Genomic DNA, 17,572 nt, shown 5'->3' with positions numbered 1-17,572 from the left:
ACACTGTACTGGGCTTACGCTGACCACACACACATCTACAGGTACACACACACACACACACACACTGTACTGGGCTTACACTGACCACACACATCTACAGGTATGTACACACACACACACACACATACACACACACTCTGTACTGGGCTTACACTGACCACGCAGTGTGTTGACTGAATAGTGAAGTGTGTGTGTTTGTGTTCTCAGGCTGGTTCTGGATGGTTCTGAACCCTCAGTGATGCTCTCAGGAGTCAGTGGGATTGTGGGACTGGCAGTTGACTGGATTAATCAGGTTCTGTACTGGACCAGTACCAGTACTAAAGCTGTTCATACTACGGTGCTGAACGGAACCACATACCACGATCTGATCACGGGTCTGTCGTCCCCCACAGCCATCGCCGTCCAGCCTTTAGCAGGGTCAGTACTGGATGGTTCTTGGTTGGTTCAGTGTCAGTATTGTGTCAGGAATGGACCAGTTCTGGCTGGTTCTGGGTCAGTTCATGTTCAGTATAGAGCGGTGCTGGGTCAGTACTGGTTGGTTCTGGGTCAGTTCTCATTCAGGACTGGTTGGTTCTGGGTCAGTATTGGTTGGTCCTTTGTTGTTTGTTTTAAATAAAATGTTGATTTGTCTCCTCTTCAGTTTCCTGTTTTGGGCCGATGCTGGAGTTTCTCCCAGAATCGAGCGCTCAGATCTGCATGGACAGAACCGCAAACCAATCGTCACCTTTGCCGTACTCAACCCTGTCTCCATCACTATCGGTTAGTACCTACAGCTCCATCACTCTCATCCAATACCTACACCTCTATCCCTCCATCCATCCCTTTACCCATCTCTTTATCTCTTTGTTTATTGAATACATTCCCCCCCTCCCCCCCTTTGCTTGTTCTACTGCTACGATGTTAACACCTGATGTTGGCGTGATGTTTTTGTGACGTTAATGAGCAGATGTTCCCCGCGGGCTGCTGTACTGGGCCGACTCGCGCCTGCACACCGTGTCTCGGGTGGCGTACGACGGCCTGCACAGAAAGACAGTGGTGGAATCGAATGGTTTCCTAGACCAGCCGTTCAGTCTGGCTGTGTTTGAGGTAGGTGTGCTCATGGTGTGTGTTGCAGTAAAAGAAAATGCTTCCTGACCACTTCCTGTTACACGTACCTTCAGATCACTTCCTCTTAATATGGCAGAATTAGTTTGTGCTAAAGAATTAGGAAATCTCTGTGTGTGTGTGTGTGTGTGTGTGTGTGTGTGTGTGTGTGTGTGTGTGTGTGTGTGTGTGTGTGTGTAGAGTGTGGTATACTGGAGCGACAGGAGTACAGGAGTAATCTGCCGTGCTGATAAACACACTGGGAATCTGCTGAACATCACTAAAATCTCTGGAGCGAGTTTTCCTGCAGGTTTACTCCTCTACCACCCGCTCCTGCAGCCTACAGGTGACACTGCACTGTGTCAACAACTGCACTAACATCAACATCACACCATTACCACCACCACTTACAACACCACCACCACCACTTACAACACCACACCATTACCACCACCACTTACAACACCAACACTTACACCCATCAACACCACCTACAATATCACCAATAATAACTATACCACCAGCAACACCTACAATACCACCAATAATAACTACACCAGCAACACTACCACTTAATTCACCAACACCACCACCACCTACAATATCACCAATAATAACTATACCACCAGCAACACCTACAATACCACCAATAATAACTACACCAGCAACACTACCACTTAATTCACCAACACCACCACCACCTACAATATCACCAATAATAACTATACCACCAGCAACACCTACAATACCACCAATAATAACTACACCAGCAACACTACCACTTAATTCACCAACACCACCACCACCTACAATATCACCAATAATAACTATACCACCAGCAACACCTACAATACCACCAATAATAACTACACCAGCAACACTACCACTTAATTCACCAACACCACCACCACCTACAATATCACCAATAATAACTATACCACCAGCAACACCTACAATACCACCAATAATAACTACACCAGCAACACTACCACTTAATTCACCAACACCACCACCTACAAAACCACCAATAATACCTACCCCACCAACACTACCACTTACACCAACACCACACAGTACCACCATCAAGATCATTACAACACCACAGACACTACCACCATAATCAACACAATAACAACACCACAACACAATACAAGTGCTGTATATTTGTGGTAGGTTTATGGGTTGGGGTTTGAGGATGGTTAGGGATTTGGGGTTAGTTGTAGGTTTAGGGGTTGGGGTTAGTTGTAGGTTTAGGGGGTTGGGGTTAGAAGTAGGTTTAGGGGTTGGGGTTAGTTGTAGGTTTAGGGGGTTGGGGTTAGAAGTAGGTTTAGGGGGTTGGGGTTAGTTGTAGGTTTAGGGGGTTGGGGTTAGTTGTAGGTTTAGGGGGTTGGGGTTAGTTGTAGGTTTAGGGGGTTGGGGTTAGAAGTAGGTTTAGGGGGTTGGGGTTAGTTGTAGGTTTAGGGGGTTGGGGTTAGTTGTAGGTTTAGGGGGTTGGGGTTAGTTGTAGGTTTAGGGGGTTGGGGTTAGTTGTAGGTTTAGGGGTTGGGGTTAGTTGTAGGTTTAGGGGGTTGGAGTTAGAAGTAGGTTTAGGGGTTGGGGTTAGTTGTAGGTTTAGGGGGTTGGGGTTAGTTGTAGGTTTAGGGGGTTGGGGTTAGTTGTAGGTTTAGGGGGTTGGGGTTAGAAGTAGGTTTAGGGGTTGGGGTTAGTTGTAGGTTTAGGGGGTTGGGGTTAGTTGTAGGTTTAGGGGTTGGGGTTAGTTGTAGGTTTAGGGGGTTGGAGTTAGAAGTAGGTTTAGGGGGTTGGGGTTAGTTGTAGGTTTAGGGGGTTGGGGTTAGTTGTAGGTTTAGGGGTTGGGGTTAGTTGTAGGTTTAGGGGGTTGGAGTTAGAAGTAGGTTTAGGGGTTGGGGTTAGTTGTAGGTTTAGGGGGTTGGGGTTAGTTGTAGGTTTAGGGGGTTGGGGTTAGTTGTAGGTTTAGGGGGTTGGGGTTAGAAGTAGGTTTAGGGGTTGGGGTTAGTTGTAGGTTTAGGGGGTTGGGGTTAGTTGTAGGTTTAGGGGTTGGGGTTAGTTGTAGGTTTAGGGGGTTGGAGTTAGAAGTAGGTTTAGGGGTTGGGGTTAGTTGTAGGTTAAGGGGGTTGGGGTTAGTTGTAGGTTTAGGGGGTTGGGGTTAGAAGTAGGTTTAGGGGTTGGGGTTAGTTGTAGGTTTAGGGGGTTGGGGTTAGTTGTAGGTTTAGGGGTTGGGGTTAGTTGTAGGTTTAGGGGGTTGGAGTTAGAAGTAGGTTTAGGGGGTTGGGGTTAGTTGTAGGTTTAGGGGGTTGGGGTTAGTTGTAGGTTTAGGGGGTTGGGGTTAGTTGTAGGTTTAGGGGGTTGGGGTTAGTTGTAGGTTTAGGGGTTGGGGTTAGTTGTAGGTTTAGGGGGTTGGAGTTAGAAGTAGGTTTAGGGGTTGGGGTTAGTTGTAGGTTTAGGGGGTTGGGGTTAGTTGTAGGTTTAGGGGGTTGGGGTTAGTTGTAGGTTTAGGGGGTTGGGGTTAGAAGTAGGTTTAGGGGTTGGGGTTAGTTGTAGGTTTAGGGGGTTGGGGTTAGTTGTAGGTTTAGGGGTTGGGGTTAGTTGTAGGTTTAGGGGGTTGGAGTTAGAAGTAGGTTTAGGGGTTGGGGTTAGTTGTAGGTTAAGGGGGTTGGGGTTAGTTGTAGGTTTAGGGGTTGGGGTTAGTTGTAGGTTAAGGGGGTTGGGGTTAGTTGTAGGTTAAGGGGGTTGGAGTTAGAAGTAGGTTAAGGGGGTTGGAGTTAGAAGTAGGTTTAGGGGGTTGGAGTTAGAAGTAGGTTTAGGGGTTGGGGTTAGTTGTAGGTTTAGGGGGTTGGGGTTAGTTGTAGGTTTAGGGGTTGGGGTTAGTTGTAGGTTTAGGGGTTGGGGTTAGTTGTAGGTTTAGGGGGTTGGAGTTAGAAGTAGGTTTAGGGGTTGGGGTTAGTTGTAGGTTTAGGGGGTTGGGGTTAGTTGTAGGTTTAGGGGTTGGGGTTAGTTGTAGGTTTAGGGGGTTGGAGTTAGAAGTAGGTTTAGGGGTTGGGGTTAGTTGTAGGTTAAGGGGGTTGGGGTTAGTTGTAGGTTTAGGGGGTTGGGGTTAGTTGTAGGTTTAGGGGTTGGGGTTAGTTGTAGGTTAAGGGGGTTGGAGTTAGAAGTAGGTTTAGGGGGTTGGAGTTAGAAGTAGGTTTAGGGGTTGGGGTTGGTTGTAGATTTAGTTGTCTAGTGCCACCTACAGCAGCCTCCGAAAACAGCAAAATGAATTAATTGTGTCAATATCAGTTCAAATGAACAAGATTAAGTGAGTAAACATCATTAAAAATAAATAAATAACCAAAATAATTTAAACTTTCAGAGATGACGTCTCGTCTGGCTGAGCCGTCCAAACCAGACTTCACCTCCACTGTCTCCTGGACTCTCTCTCTGTTTGGTCAGTATGTAGATGTTACTTGTCTTTGACTGGTCAGATGAGTGTGTCTGCATTTTTACACTCTTTAATCCCCTTGTCTTCTTTAAATCCTTTGCTTTAATCCATTATTTGGGACATAAAAGATGAGACTTGAAAACTACAGACGTGATGTCTGTAAAACACTGGATGAGTTTTCATGTCTCTCATCTTTTATGTCCTAAATCAGAGATGTTTGTAAATTAACCTTCCCCTATATACAGTATGCCCTTTACTGTTGTTGTTGTTGGTATGTAGTGTAAAAGTGTCGTTTCTCCTCTTCAGCTTTGCACTGCGTTCTTTTCATCGCTCTGTACCGCTACTGGAGGACGAAAACATTCTCATCATCTTTCTCAGGGTTCTCTGAAGAACCCATGATGAAGGAGTCACAGGACCCACTCGTAACATCAGGAGACACCGAGATACACACAGACAGAGTAGGAAAAAAATCACACACACACAGATCACTTGTTTAATTGTTACTGTAATTTGTTTGGACAAAAAATGTTTTTTTTAATAATAGTCTTTTTGTTTGTTAAACCCACAGCAAAACCCACTTCCTGTTCCTGTGTGAACCATGAAGTAACTGAAAAAAGCGAGACCAAGATTGGTGCGAGTGTGAGTGTGAGTTTGTGTGTTTGAGGGAGTGACTCTGTTACATCTGATGTTAAGTTAAATGATGTGAATTGTTTGCATTATTATGGTTCTTGTCCCCCTGATCTATACGCAGATCTTCAGTGACTCAGATGAAGTCATTTTCTGGATGACTCCAGGCACAGAATGACTCTGTAAATATCACAGTTTAATTTATTCCTTATTTCTTTGCCATCAGCACTTCTGGATCTGGATCTGGATGTTTTCTTCACATCAGCATGTTTTTATTTATTATTTTGTCGTATTAAAATGGGAATATTTTCTGGGCTTTAGAGCTGCTGTAAATCAGTTTCTCGAATAAATCTGTAGCTGATTCTGCCTGCGGGTGTTTAAATCTTACTTATTTAAATCTTCTGAATCAGATTAAAAGTGGGATTAAATAATCCGGATTCATTGAAACTGAAGCGGATTAAATTCTTACGCCTTATTTTGGATCCTACTATAACGATTCGACTGGGTACGCAAACGAATGCAGGAATTGTTCACTGTATGCTGGATGGAGATCGTTTTTTTTTTTTTTTTACAGCTCTGAGATTGATTTGATTAAATTGTTGACAGATGGTGGCTCAGTGGTGAAGATGTTGGACTTCTGATCAGAAGGTCATGAGTTCAAATCCCAGCACCACCACTCTGCCACTGCTGGGCCCCTGAGCAAGGCCCCGAGCCAAATTCTGTAAATGTTAATTTACACAGACAATCCCAAGTCGATCTAAACTGTGCTTTGGAAGCCGAGTGAGTCGTTTTTAATTTAATTGTAAGACGTAAGATAAAAAAAAAAAAGTGATCGATGAATCAAGAAGATCTGTTTTACAGTAACGACTCCTTCGCAGCCTCATCTGTAAACGATAATGAGTTTGTAATGAAACCTTGTAAAAAAGAAAAATGGTACGTGATTCTGTTTTGTGTATAATTATATTAGATTTTTGTTGACTTTGGACGTCCTTCTGGAGTGTAAAGTAAATAGAAATCAGATTTTCTCCTGAACACACTCCAGTTTAACTACTGATTCATTAGGGTTTGTTTGTGAGTGTCTGTGACTTGTTTGTGAGAGTCGGTGACTTGTTTGTGAGAGTCGGTGACTTGTTTGTGAGAGTCGGTGACTCGTTTGTGAGAGTCGGTGACTCGTTTGTGAGAGTCGGTGACTCGTTTGTGAGAGTCGGTGACTCGTTTGTGAGAGTCGGTGACTTGTTTGTGAGAGTCGGTGACTCGTTTGTGAGAGTCGGTGACTCGTTTGTGAGAGTCGGTGACTCGTTTGTGAGAGTCGGTGACTCGTTTGTGAGAGTCGGTGACTCGTTTGTGAGAGTCGGTGACTCCTGAAGTGAGAGTCATACAGGTTGTACAGAGGGTTGATGTTTGTGCCCCTGCTGGGCTTTAAAGGTGTTACGTGTGTGTGTGTGTGTGTGTGTGTGTGTGTGTGTGTGTGTGTGTGTGTGTGTGTGTGTGTGTGTATATATACAGGTTTAATGAGTAATCACACAGACTCAGCTCTTATAATTTAAAATTTAAATGATTTTTTTGAAATGATATTTAGTTATTTTTGGGAGCAGTGTTGTAATGTTGTAGTTCTATTTATAGTTGAGAGAAATATTTATTTTGTTGTTGATTTGTCATGAAATAAAATGTGGAATCATGTAACTTTACTAAAAGTGCAATAAACTGTTGTTTTTCTTTTGTTTTTATTGTATACATTTTTTTGTGCATTAAAAATACACTTATAAATAATTTAAGTCTAAAAAACAAAGTCTGCAGGAAAAGTTCATCTCCATCTTCATTCTCATCTCCAGCTCTGTTTCTCCCCTGCAGAAACTCTTTATTCCCATTTTTGTAAAGTTTTCTGTTAACTTTAGTTTTATTTAAAAAAAAACAACACAAGAATGATCTGCACTAAGAGCTCACAGACGTCCACTGTGTATTTTTATTTTATTTTCCATCTCCCGGCAGAGGTGAAGGTGGAGTTAAAGGGTATTGGGGCGTGTCTATAAAATGATGGATTTAGATTGGATTAGATTTGATTGACAGGAGGCTCTTTTCTAAAGGATCTTGAATCATTCTCATTATTATTTTTATTGTTCTGCATATTTTCCATGTTATTTTGAATACTGGTTTTAAAAAATCCACTTTTCTTTGAGCTCTACATTCTGAGAGCCACGTTTCAAATGATCTAAAACATTTTTCAGACCTGGATTTTATCAGAACTTTTTAAAAGGTGACGGAACATTTTTTGCCTCTAGAGTTATTTACTCGTTCACATCCTCATTCCACAACCAGTTTTTCCTCAAGCTTGCTGTCTTTGTATTTTATAATAATGTTTACATTGCAGACGTAGTCCGGAACAGGAAAAGCCGGAGATACAGGGTCTTTCGGAAAACACAGTCGTTTATGGTTTTTGTGACTCATGTCCCTTTTTGTTTCTGTGCAACAAACTCGTTAGAGGAAGAAGTTTATTGGTTTGAGGTTGTTTGGAGCATTGAAGATTCTGGAAAGTAAACGGAATACAGAACCAACACGTCTCCCATTCCACACTTCACCGTGCAGTTCCGTCTGGACTGTGGCTCATCGGAAGCAACTTCACCCCACAACAAGACAATGAGCCGAAGCTCACGTCTGAGTTCTGTACGTGTTACTTGGAGAGACGTCTTGAGTGATATTTATCATGGAACCACCTGCTCAGTCACTGCACCTCAATCCTACTGAACTGCTCTGAGATAAAGAAGAACTCTTTATAACTTTACAACCTCTTTCTCGCTGTAAAGCTGCTTTGAGACGATGTCCACTGACAGAAATGTTACACAAATTAAAATTCATAATACAACGAATTATTAAAGGCTTGAAATTAAGTTTTTTTTTAATTGACTTATTTAGGGATGGATTACAACATGCTTAAAGGGTGTGTTATATATTAAAAGAGAAACAACCAGTGTTCAACACACACTCTCATGATTGATAGTTTATTTTACTCTTCATTTCTTCAGTTGGTGTTTCCAGAACGTACAGGAGGTACATCAATTTTATTTCATGTTTATTTAATTTCTGTGTGTGTTTATCATTCTGCAAGTTGCTGTAATTCTCACTAATACAAAAAACCTTTGAATCAAAATGTATAAAACAAAAAAAAAAATCACTTAAATTTGCTGAATTGATGGTTCCCCATTTTGAAAAAGTTTCTGAAATCCTTTTACCTCACTGCTTCTAAAGGGAATCCATCAACCCTGAATGTCCCTTTAGTACAGTTCCATCATTGTTGAAGTCCTAAACACTAATTTGAAGGTTTTTGTAAGAGAAAGGGTCCATGTCCTAGTTTGATATTTATATACAGGTGCATCTCAATAAATTAGAATATCATTAAAAGGTTGATTTATTTTAGTAATTTAATACCAAAAGTCAGACTGGTATGTTGTATAGATTCATCACACACAGACTGGTATATTACACGTGTTTGGAAAGATTTACAAAGAGTGGACTGCAGCTGGAGTCAGTGCTTTAAGAACCTACACACACACACGTATCCATGTGCTACATCTGATGCATTCCTTGTGTTGAGCCACTCCTCAGTCAAGTCAAGTCAAGAAGCTTTTATTTTCATTTTAACCATAAATATCTGATGCAATACGCAGCAATATGCAAATCAACATGCAAACAGTTTGTAATGATGAAGTGATATAATATGGGTGGTGCTGAAGACGTGGATGTGTGAAGTGAGTACGAGTGTGTGTGGAGTCGGGGTTCTACAGATCAGTCACACGGTTGTGTGTGTGTGTGAGTTCAGTTCAGTTCTGTATTGAGGAGTCTGATGGCTTGAGGGAAGAAACTGTTGCACAGTCTGGATGTGAGGCCCGAATGCTTTGTAACCGCTTCCCTGAAGGCAGGAGGATGAAGAGTGTATGTGACGGGTGTGTATGAGGAGTGTATGAGGGGTGTGCGGGGTCGTCCACAATGCTGTTGGCTTTGCGGATGCAGTGTGTGGTGTAAATTAACTTTTGTAAGTCGCTCTGGACAAGGGCGTCTGCTAAATTCCGCAAATGAAAATGTAAATGTCCGTGATAGCTGTCCTCACTGTGCTCTGTAGGGTCTTGCAATCCAAGACAGTGCAGTAATGCTGCTTCTCAGGATGCTCTTAGTGGCCCCTTTGTACAACGTGCTCAGGATGGGGGAAGGAAGATAGGCTTTCCTCAGGCTTCTCAGAAAATAGAGATGCTGCTGGGCTTTCTTGAGCGACCAAGTGAAGTTCAACGCAAAAATGAACACCAGAGAATTAGGTGCATTCAACGATCTCCACAGAGGATGCATCGATAATTAGTGGAGAATGGTCGCTCTGTGTTCTCCTGAAGACAGAGACAGGCTGAAGGCAGAGACAGTTCTCAGAGACAGGCTGTTGACTACACCAGGCTGTTAACTGTTTTACCTGCTCTCTGTATGCTGCCTCGTCGTTCTTGCTGATAAGACCCACCACAAACTTAAATATGTGATTCGAGCTGTGCATTGCTACACACTTGTAAGTCGGCAGAGTGAACAGCAGTGGGCCGTGCACACAGCCCTGAGAGGCCCCAGTGTGCTCAGTGTGATGGTGCTGAAGATGCTGTTCCTGATCCGGACTGACTGAGGTCTCCCAGTCAGGAAGTCCAGGATCCAGTTACAGAGGGAGGTGTTCAGGCCCAGTGGGCTCAGCTTCTCAATCAATGCTGAGCTGAAGTTTATGAACAGCATGCGTACATACAGTGAGGAAAATAAGTATTTGAACATCCTGCTATTTTGCAAGTTCTCCCACTTAGAAATCATGGAGGGGTCTGAAATTGTCATCGTAGGTGCATGTCCACTGTGAGAGACATAATCTGAAAAAAATATCCAGAAATCACAATGTATGATTTTTAAACTATTTATTTGTATGATGCAGCTGCAAATAAGTATTTGAACACCTGAGAAAGTCAATGTTTATATTTTGTACAGTAGCCTTTGTTTGCAATTACAGAGGTCAAACGTTTCCTGTAGTTTTTCACCAGGTTTGCACACACTGCAGGAGGGATTTTGGCCCACTCCTCCACACAGATCTTCTCTAGATCAGTCAGGTTTCTGGCCTGTCGCTAAGAAACACGAAGTTTGAGCTCCCTCCAAAGATTCTTTATTGGGTTTAGGTCTGGAGACTGGCTAGGCCACGCCAGAACCTTGATATGCTTCTTACAGAGCCACTCCTTGGTTATCCTGGCTGTGTGTTTCGGGTCATTGTCATGTTGGAAGACCCAGCCTCGACCCATCTTCAATGCTCTAACTGAGGGAAGGAGGTTGTTCCCCAAAATCTCGCAATACATGGCCCCGGTCATCCTTTCCTTAATACAGTGCAGTCGCCCTGTCCCATGTGCAGAAAAACACCCCCAAAGCATGATGCTACCACCCCCATGCTTCACAGTAGGGATGGTGTTCTTGAGATGGCACTCATTATTCTTCTTCCTCCAAACACGTTTAGTGGAATTATTACCCAAAAGTTTTATTTTGGTCTCATCTGACCACATGACTTTCTCCCATGACTCCTCTGGATCATCCAAATGGTCATTGGCAAACTAAAGACGTGCCTGGACATGTGCTGGTTTAAGCAGGGGAACCTTCCGTGCCATGCATGATTTCAAACCATGACGTCTTAGTGTATTACCAACAGTAACCTTGGTAATGGTGGTCCCAGCTCTTTTCAGGTCATTGACCAGCTCCTCCCGTGTAGTTCTGGGCTGATTTCTCATCTTCCTTAGGATCATTGAGACCCCACGAGGTGAGATCTTGCATGGAGCCCCAGTCCGAGGGAGATTGACAGTCATGTTAACTTCTTCCATTTTCTAATGATTGCTCCAACAGTGTACCTTTTTTCACCAAGCTGCTTGGCAATTTCCCTGTAGCCCTTTCCAGCCTTGTGGAGGTGTACAATTTTGTCTCTAGTGTCTTTGGACAGCTCTTTGGTCTTGGTTATGTTAGTAGTTGGATTCTTACTGATTGTATGGGGTGGACAGATGTCTTTATGCAGCTATTGACCTCATACAGGTGCATCTAATTTAGGATAATAAATGTAGTGTAGGTGGACATTTTAAAGGCAGACTAACAGGTCTTTGAGGGTCAGAATTCTAGCTGATAGACAGGTGTTCAAATACTTATTTGCAGCTGTATCATACAAATAAATAGTTTAAAAATCATATATTGAGATTTCTGGAATTTTTTTTTTAGATTATGTCTCTCACAGTGGACATGCACCTACGAAGACAATTTCAAACCCCTCCATGATTTCTAAGTGGGAGAACTTGCAAAATAGCAGGGTGTTCAAATACTTATTTTCCTCACTGTATAAGTCCTTATTGTCCAGGTGGTGAGGGCCAGATAAAGAGTCGTGGAGGTGGGGAAGATGGTGATACATGAACTGCACAGGGTCCAGTGAGGGTGGAAGCTGGGTCTAGATGTGCCTCATGAGGAGCCTCTCGAAGCACTTCATCATGATGGGTGTAAGTGCAACGGGACGATAGTCATTGAGGCAGAAGACTGTAGACTTCTTCACCATGGGGACGATGGACGTCGTCTTGAGGCACGTAGGAACAACTGTGCTATTTAGGGAGATGTTGAAGATGTCAGTAAAGGCTAACTTATCTGCACATTCCCTGAACACTCTGCCAAGAATGATGTCTGGTCCAGCAGACTTCCGTGGGTTAACTCTGCATAGAGTTTTCCTTATTCATCCGTGGATAGGCAGAGCACCTGGTCACTGGGAGGAGGGCTGGTCTTCCTCACCGCCACATTGTTCTGCGCCTCAAACTGGGCTGATGTTGTCTTGTAGATTGTGATCGCCTGAATGCCCTGCCACATGAGCTGGGTGTCTCGGCTGTCTTGGAAGTGGTTGTGGATTCTCTTGGCATGTGTTGCTTCGCGTCTCTGATGACACAAGACAGTTTGGCCCTTGCTGTCCTTAAGGCCGTCTTGTCCCCATGCAAAGCAGTCCTGGAGAGCAGACATGGATCATGCTGGCCAGGTTTTCACCTGCTTTCGAGCTGGTGTTGATTGGTCTGTATGCTGGGATCAGCATAACAGAGATGTGGGATCAGTAACCATTTTGGGGGCGGAGCTTTGCCCAGTATTTGCTGGGGATGTTTGTGTAAACAACATCCAGCGTGTTTTCTTCTCTGGTTGCAAAGTCCACAGAGCTGCATTTCTGTGGCACAAAACATGGCTAGCCCGTCCAGCTGAATGGCAGCATTCAGTCAGCCACTCAGCCACGTCTCAGTAAACACGAAGATGCAGCAGTGTCTGTTCTCATGCTGAGTATCTTGCTGGAGTCTGATGTAGTCTAATTTATTGTCCAGGTAGCAGACATTTGCCAGCAAAATAGATATAGCAAAGTAAAAGTAGCACCATTTTGAAACCAGAGCAGCCGCTGCCGCGACGCCATATTGGATCAGATTCCTGAGACACAGATGTCAGAGGTGTCTTACCTGGCCAAAGGACAAAAAGGATTGGACTGTTGCTTAGTTGGCCAAAGTCGTCTTTACAGATGAAAGAAAATTTTGCATTTCATTTGGAAATCAGGGTCCCAAAGTCTGGAAGAAGAAAAGAGATGCACAGAATCCAAGCCGCTTGAGGTCAAGTCCAAGGTCAGCACAGCCCAGAGGACAGAGCACTTTATGCTTCCCTCTGCTGACCAGCTTTATTGAGATTCTGATTTCAATTTCCAACAGGACGTGCCACCTGCCCACACTGCTAAAAGTGGTTTAAGGACCAACAATTCATTTTATTGGTCGTAAATAATATTCACATCTTCTGAGATACTGAATTTTGGGTTTTTATTAGCTGTAAGCCAAAATCACCAAAATGAAAAGAAATAAACACTTGAAATGTATCAGTCTGTGTGTGATAAATCTATATAATATACAAGTTTCATTTTTTGTATTGAATTACTAAAATAAATAAACTATTTAGTGATATTCTATTTATTTGAGATGCACCTGTATTTATATATTCATATGTATGTGTAGAAATGTTTCCTATTCTTCTGCAAACCTCTACAAAATGATGCTTTATTTAATTATGAAGAAATACCATGTAAATAATACAAATGTGTTGTTTTTTATTGATTTAATTATTGATTATTGGAATATTAGATTGTGACTGTTAATAAAGGTGTGAATGTGCTGCAGCTGAAGATGAAGGTGCTGATGTGGAATTATGGTAAGCATCACAAATTGTAGAGTTTTTTTGTCACCACACTTTAAAAAAAAACCTGTCCCTCCTGGTGTGTAACATTACACTCATTAACTCCACCTAATGGAAGAACCTTGGCAAAAGAAAGGTGTGTGTGTGTGTGTGTGTGTGTGTGTGTGTGTGTGTGTGGGGGGGGGTGTTATGGGGTTTCATAAGTTCAAGTTCAGAAGGTCAAAAGTTCAAATCCCAGCACCAACAAGTTGCAATTGCTGGGCCCTTTAACAAGTCTTTTAAATCTCAACAGTTTAGGTGTATAAATGAGATTAATAAAAGTTGATCTGTATAAGAGCAAATGCCATACATGATTCTAGCTGCTCAACAGTTTCTAAAAAAAAGTTTTTCGCTATTCGGAGACTTTGTGCTAAAAATGCCATTTGAAGGTCCACAGAACCTTCTTCCATTTATTCAATGTCACTGACCTTCTTCACTCTGCTTGAGAATGGTGTCTGGATCCGCACTGTGTTCTTATCTGGAACTACTGGACAGAGCTTTGAGAAGGAACGACTGAATAAACTCTTGGCGATGGAGAACCGTGAGAACCAGGACATTATTCAGTGGGATTTTGAAGATTCCTTTTATAACCTCACACTGAAGCAGGTCTTGTTCCTGGAGTGGATGGAGAAGTTCTGCCCAGATGTGCACTTTCTCCTTAATGGAGATGATGATATTTTCGCCAACACAGGCAACATGGTGCAGTATCTCAAAGGGTTAGATGATAACGATGGAACCTGTTTACTGGACACCTGATCCAGTATGTGGGGCCGATCCGAGAACCTGCCAGTAAATACTACATCCCTGTCCAAATCTATGCATTAGACAGTTATCCTCCATACTGCGGAGGAGGCGGCTTTCTGTTGTCACGTTTCACTTCTAGAATCATCTACAACATGTCTCACTCTATCGCTCTGATCCCCATAGATGATGCTTACATGGGAATGTGTCTGGAAAAAGCTGGACTTAAACCCGTTTTCCATATTGGAGTGAAGACCTTCGGCCTGTACATCCCCTCTGACAAGCTGGACTTGTACGATCCGTGCTACTACCGTGAGGTTCTCCTGGTCCACAGGTTTCTTCCACACCAGATCTTTATTATGTGGCATGAAATTCATCGGGAAGATTTGGTTTGTGGAAGGAAAGGATTTTCCGAGCAGATTGTCACCATGTCCAAGAACTGAACAGAGAACTGGCAGGAAGCACAAAACTTTCAGACACTGTTTATTCTCAGAAATCAAACTAACGTTCTGTTTGGTTTTACTTTAGACAAAATTGCACAATTTTGATGACAGATGCAGTAAAAGATCTCAGCAGCAGAGGTGGACAGCAACAATCTACAAATACTTTATTACAGTACTTAAGTAGATTTTTCTGGTATCAGTATTTTACTTCATTTCACTCAGTAATGTTTTTACACAAATATCTGTACTTTCTACTTTTACATTTTAAAACCAGACTCATTACTTTAGTTTTAATCTGTTTGGTGAAATGTCGATATTTTCTCTTCTCATTGCGCCGTTTTTCAGCACATCAACTTGTTTCCTGTCATTGCGCAGCTTTTTCAATCCACTGGTGTATAATTTCCTCTCACACACCACAGACGTAGACTAGTTTCTGAAGCTCACAGTGAGCAGGCAGAAGGCAGTAAGAAGTCTGGGGTTAACGTGGATGAGACAGAGGGAGTCAGTGATGAGAACATGACTGAGAACAGAGACATTCCTGATCTCCTGATCATCATCATCTTTACTCTGCTTGTGTTCTACATGGTGGATCTTCAGTCTGGATACATTCATTAGAGAACAACATTTAAATTATTTTGTATTAATATATTAATTAGCTTTATAAACACAAATACCTTTTTAACGGCACAAAATTTTAATAACGTGCGATCAATTCAGCGTGCATTTCTGTTTGACCATTTTTATAGAAAATATAAATATAATAAATATAAATACATTTAAATAAATGACTAAATATAAAAGGGGCGAAATTAAAACCTTCAGCGCAACATACATTTATTCACAATGTTTTTTCTTTACGGGTGATCCGCTGTGGCGACCTCTCATGGGAGAAGCCGAAAGAAGAAGTAGTCCTTTCTTTACTCAGATATAAAATAAATAAATAAACTATAAAAAATTTTCAATCAGTAAACATTTGTTTTATTAATGCGGCAATTCTCGAATCAAACACCAAAATCCGCCATGATGCACACAATTAACCCCCTGGGGGTCGACAAACGCTCCGGGGCGTAGTGTTGTTTTTTTCTCATAACGCCCGAACAAACCTAAATCACTGTCTTTTTTGATCGTACAGATAAGACCAATACATTATTAAAATCTATAAAATGTCTACTTTTATTTGTTTACATTCATAATAACAACAAAACGCTGTTTTTTTGTAAAATAAAGTCTGTCGTCTCCCTTCACAAACACAAATAAAACATAAAAGTATGAAAGTTAGAAGTGTTGCACTTTCTCCGGTATCACCTCATTAACCGGCCGTGTGGAAACATAGCAAAGGTTCCGTTTGGTGTCCTGATGAGTGACGTAATTTAAAATACCATAATTACTTTAAAACATTTACAAGAATATTTTGTCTTCATGCTCTTTGTTGAGTTTGGTTTCACTAATAATAAGCATTTGCATAAAGCATCGATATTTGTCAGTGCACATGTTGCTTAGAATATTAAAAACAAAGTATTAATATATGGTACATATTGAACGGATAGAAATGTGTGATTGAATTGCGATTCAATATTTTAAGCCCTTATATTAAGATGAAGTGAGGTTTATAATAATGCCCTCCCTCTCATTTACACACATGTACTCTGTCTTACTCCTACTGACTTTCATTTCTCTTCTCTCCAGTGTGTACCTCCACCTCTCCAGGCTCTTCTCCACCTGGTCCCTACTCTCACCACAAATCACAATATCATCCACAAACATCATAGTCCAGGGAGACTCCTGTCTGACCTCGTCCGTCAACCTGTCCATCACCACTGCAAACAGGAAAGGGCTCAGGGCCGATCCTTGATGCAGTTTAACCTCCACCTTGAACCAGTCTGTTGTACCTACTGCACACTTCACAGCTGTCACACTGTCCTCATACATGTCCTGCACCACCCTCACATACTTCTGACACACCTGACTTCCTCATACAATAAGCGACATAAAAACACAATTTTGTGCAGATGTGTGAACAATATCATGCATTTCTTGCTGTGTATTTGCACTATACAATGACAATAAAGTTCTATCTATCTATCTATCTATCTATCTATCTATCTATCTATCTATCTATCTATCTATCTATCTATCTATCTATCTATCTATCTATCTATCTATCTCTCTCTCTCTCTCTCTCTCTCTCTCTCTCTCTTTCTCTCTCGTGATCTATCCATATATCTATGGTGTGTAACACCAACCTGATGTCTAAATATTTACAGGATAATGGTATGGGTGTGTTGTGTAGAAGTGGTGTTGTGTGGCTGCATGTGTTTAACACAAACTTGTGTTGCTCACTTTATAGAGCAGAAATGTGCCCATAGATATTAGCCGACACGGTGACACAACACATTCAGGACTACAGACATTTTCAGATGTGTAATTACTAACAAGATGAACAAGTTTATCAAGTTTATTAACAGTGTAGTTTAGCAAAAGTGAAAATAATTAATATTTTGTCAGGATGTACACATTTCCTTCATGCTTTATTTGATTCAGATTGAACATAATCTGCTTTATTTTTATAACAATTTGTATACATAATGATGTTCTCCTGTTGATTTTGCTCATTTATGAATCATCAGAGAATCAGTAAACATGTTGGAACAGCTGGAACCAAATTCCTTGTGTGTCAACACAATTGTCCAATAAACTTTGATAAACGCCAGTCAACTCCTAAACCGATGGAATTCATTTAAACCTCACACCCAATCAAACTATTTTAATTACCATGTTTTTTTAAAACAATTTCAGAACTAGTTTTAGTGTTTTCATCATCATCATCATCATCATCAATCGGCTGCAAATATTTGTGGTTTGCAGGCGTCAACAATCTTCTTCCATTCTGTTCTGTTTCTTGCTGCTGTTCTCATTTCGTCAACTGTTGGTGGTATCTCACTGTTGATCAATTTGCCTATGTACTGCGGGTAGAGAAGCTTTG

At 41.7% G+C, this 17,572-nt stretch overlaps 4 protein-coding genes and 1 long non-coding RNA gene across 6 annotated transcripts in view; 4 read left to right on the top strand and 1 right to left on the bottom strand.

Moving 5' to 3' along the window:
• LOC310732736 (low-density lipoprotein receptor-related protein 8-like) overlaps positions 1-6,878 on the top strand; it is a 22,690-nt gene extending 15,812 nt beyond the window's left edge. The window contains exons 6-13 of one of the 2 annotated variants that reach the window (XM_083553360.1): positions 208-417; positions 641-759; positions 947-1,086; positions 1,285-1,429; positions 4,451-4,525; positions 4,826-4,977; positions 5,088-6,221; positions 6,496-6,878. In XM_083553360.1, coding sequence (XP_083409486.1) covers positions 208-417; positions 641-759; positions 947-1,086; positions 1,285-1,429; positions 4,451-4,525; positions 4,826-4,977; positions 5,088-5,114 — 868 coding nt within the window. In that variant the 3' untranslated portion in view covers positions 5,115-6,221; positions 6,496-6,878. Of the gene's footprint in view, positions 1-207; positions 418-640; positions 760-946; positions 1,087-1,284; positions 1,430-4,450; positions 4,526-4,825; positions 4,978-5,087; positions 6,239-6,495 lie in introns of both variants that reach the window. The other variant, XM_083553361.1, reaches the window with a different exon arrangement.
• The window catches only part of LOC310733618 (N-acetyllactosaminide beta-1,3-N-acetylglucosaminyltransferase 3-like), a 387,738-nt gene that overhangs the window by 237,398 nt on the left and 132,768 nt on the right, over positions 1-17,572 (top strand). The gene's annotated exons all lie outside the window — the stretch shown is intronic.
• On the bottom strand, positions 1,374-1,704 carry LOC310732737. Its single transcript, XR_014535542.1, has 3 exons — positions 1,650-1,704; positions 1,503-1,613; positions 1,374-1,452 (listed from the first exon to the last, which is right to left on the bottom strand). It is a non-coding gene; the product is annotated as an uncharacterized lncRNA (long non-coding RNA).
• Positions 8,109-17,572, top strand: part of LOC310733624 (N-acetyllactosaminide beta-1,3-N-acetylglucosaminyltransferase 3-like) — a 28,700-nt gene continuing 19,236 nt past the window's right edge. Inside the window, exon 1 of the mRNA XM_083555037.1 lies at positions 8,109-8,191. The gene's annotated coding sequence lies outside the window, so the exon portion shown is untranslated. The remainder of the gene's footprint in view (positions 8,192-17,572) is intronic.
• Positions 13,823-14,803, top strand: LOC310733730 (N-acetyllactosaminide beta-1,3-N-acetylglucosaminyltransferase 3-like; the record flags this gene model as incomplete). Its single annotated transcript, XM_083555135.1, is given in 2 exon segments — positions 13,823-14,138; positions 14,141-14,803. Coding segments are annotated over 2 exon segments (765 nt in total). The 3' UTR covers positions 14,590-14,803.

This window comes from Silurus aristotelis (assembly GCF_946808225.1).
Source record: "Silurus aristotelis genome assembly, chromosome: 11".
In the NCBI taxonomy this organism is placed as follows: Eukaryota; Metazoa; Chordata; class Actinopteri; order Siluriformes; family Siluridae; genus Silurus; species Silurus aristotelis.
Note: the sequence above shows the minus strand (reverse complement) of the source record. Positions and strands in the feature narration are given on the sequence as shown.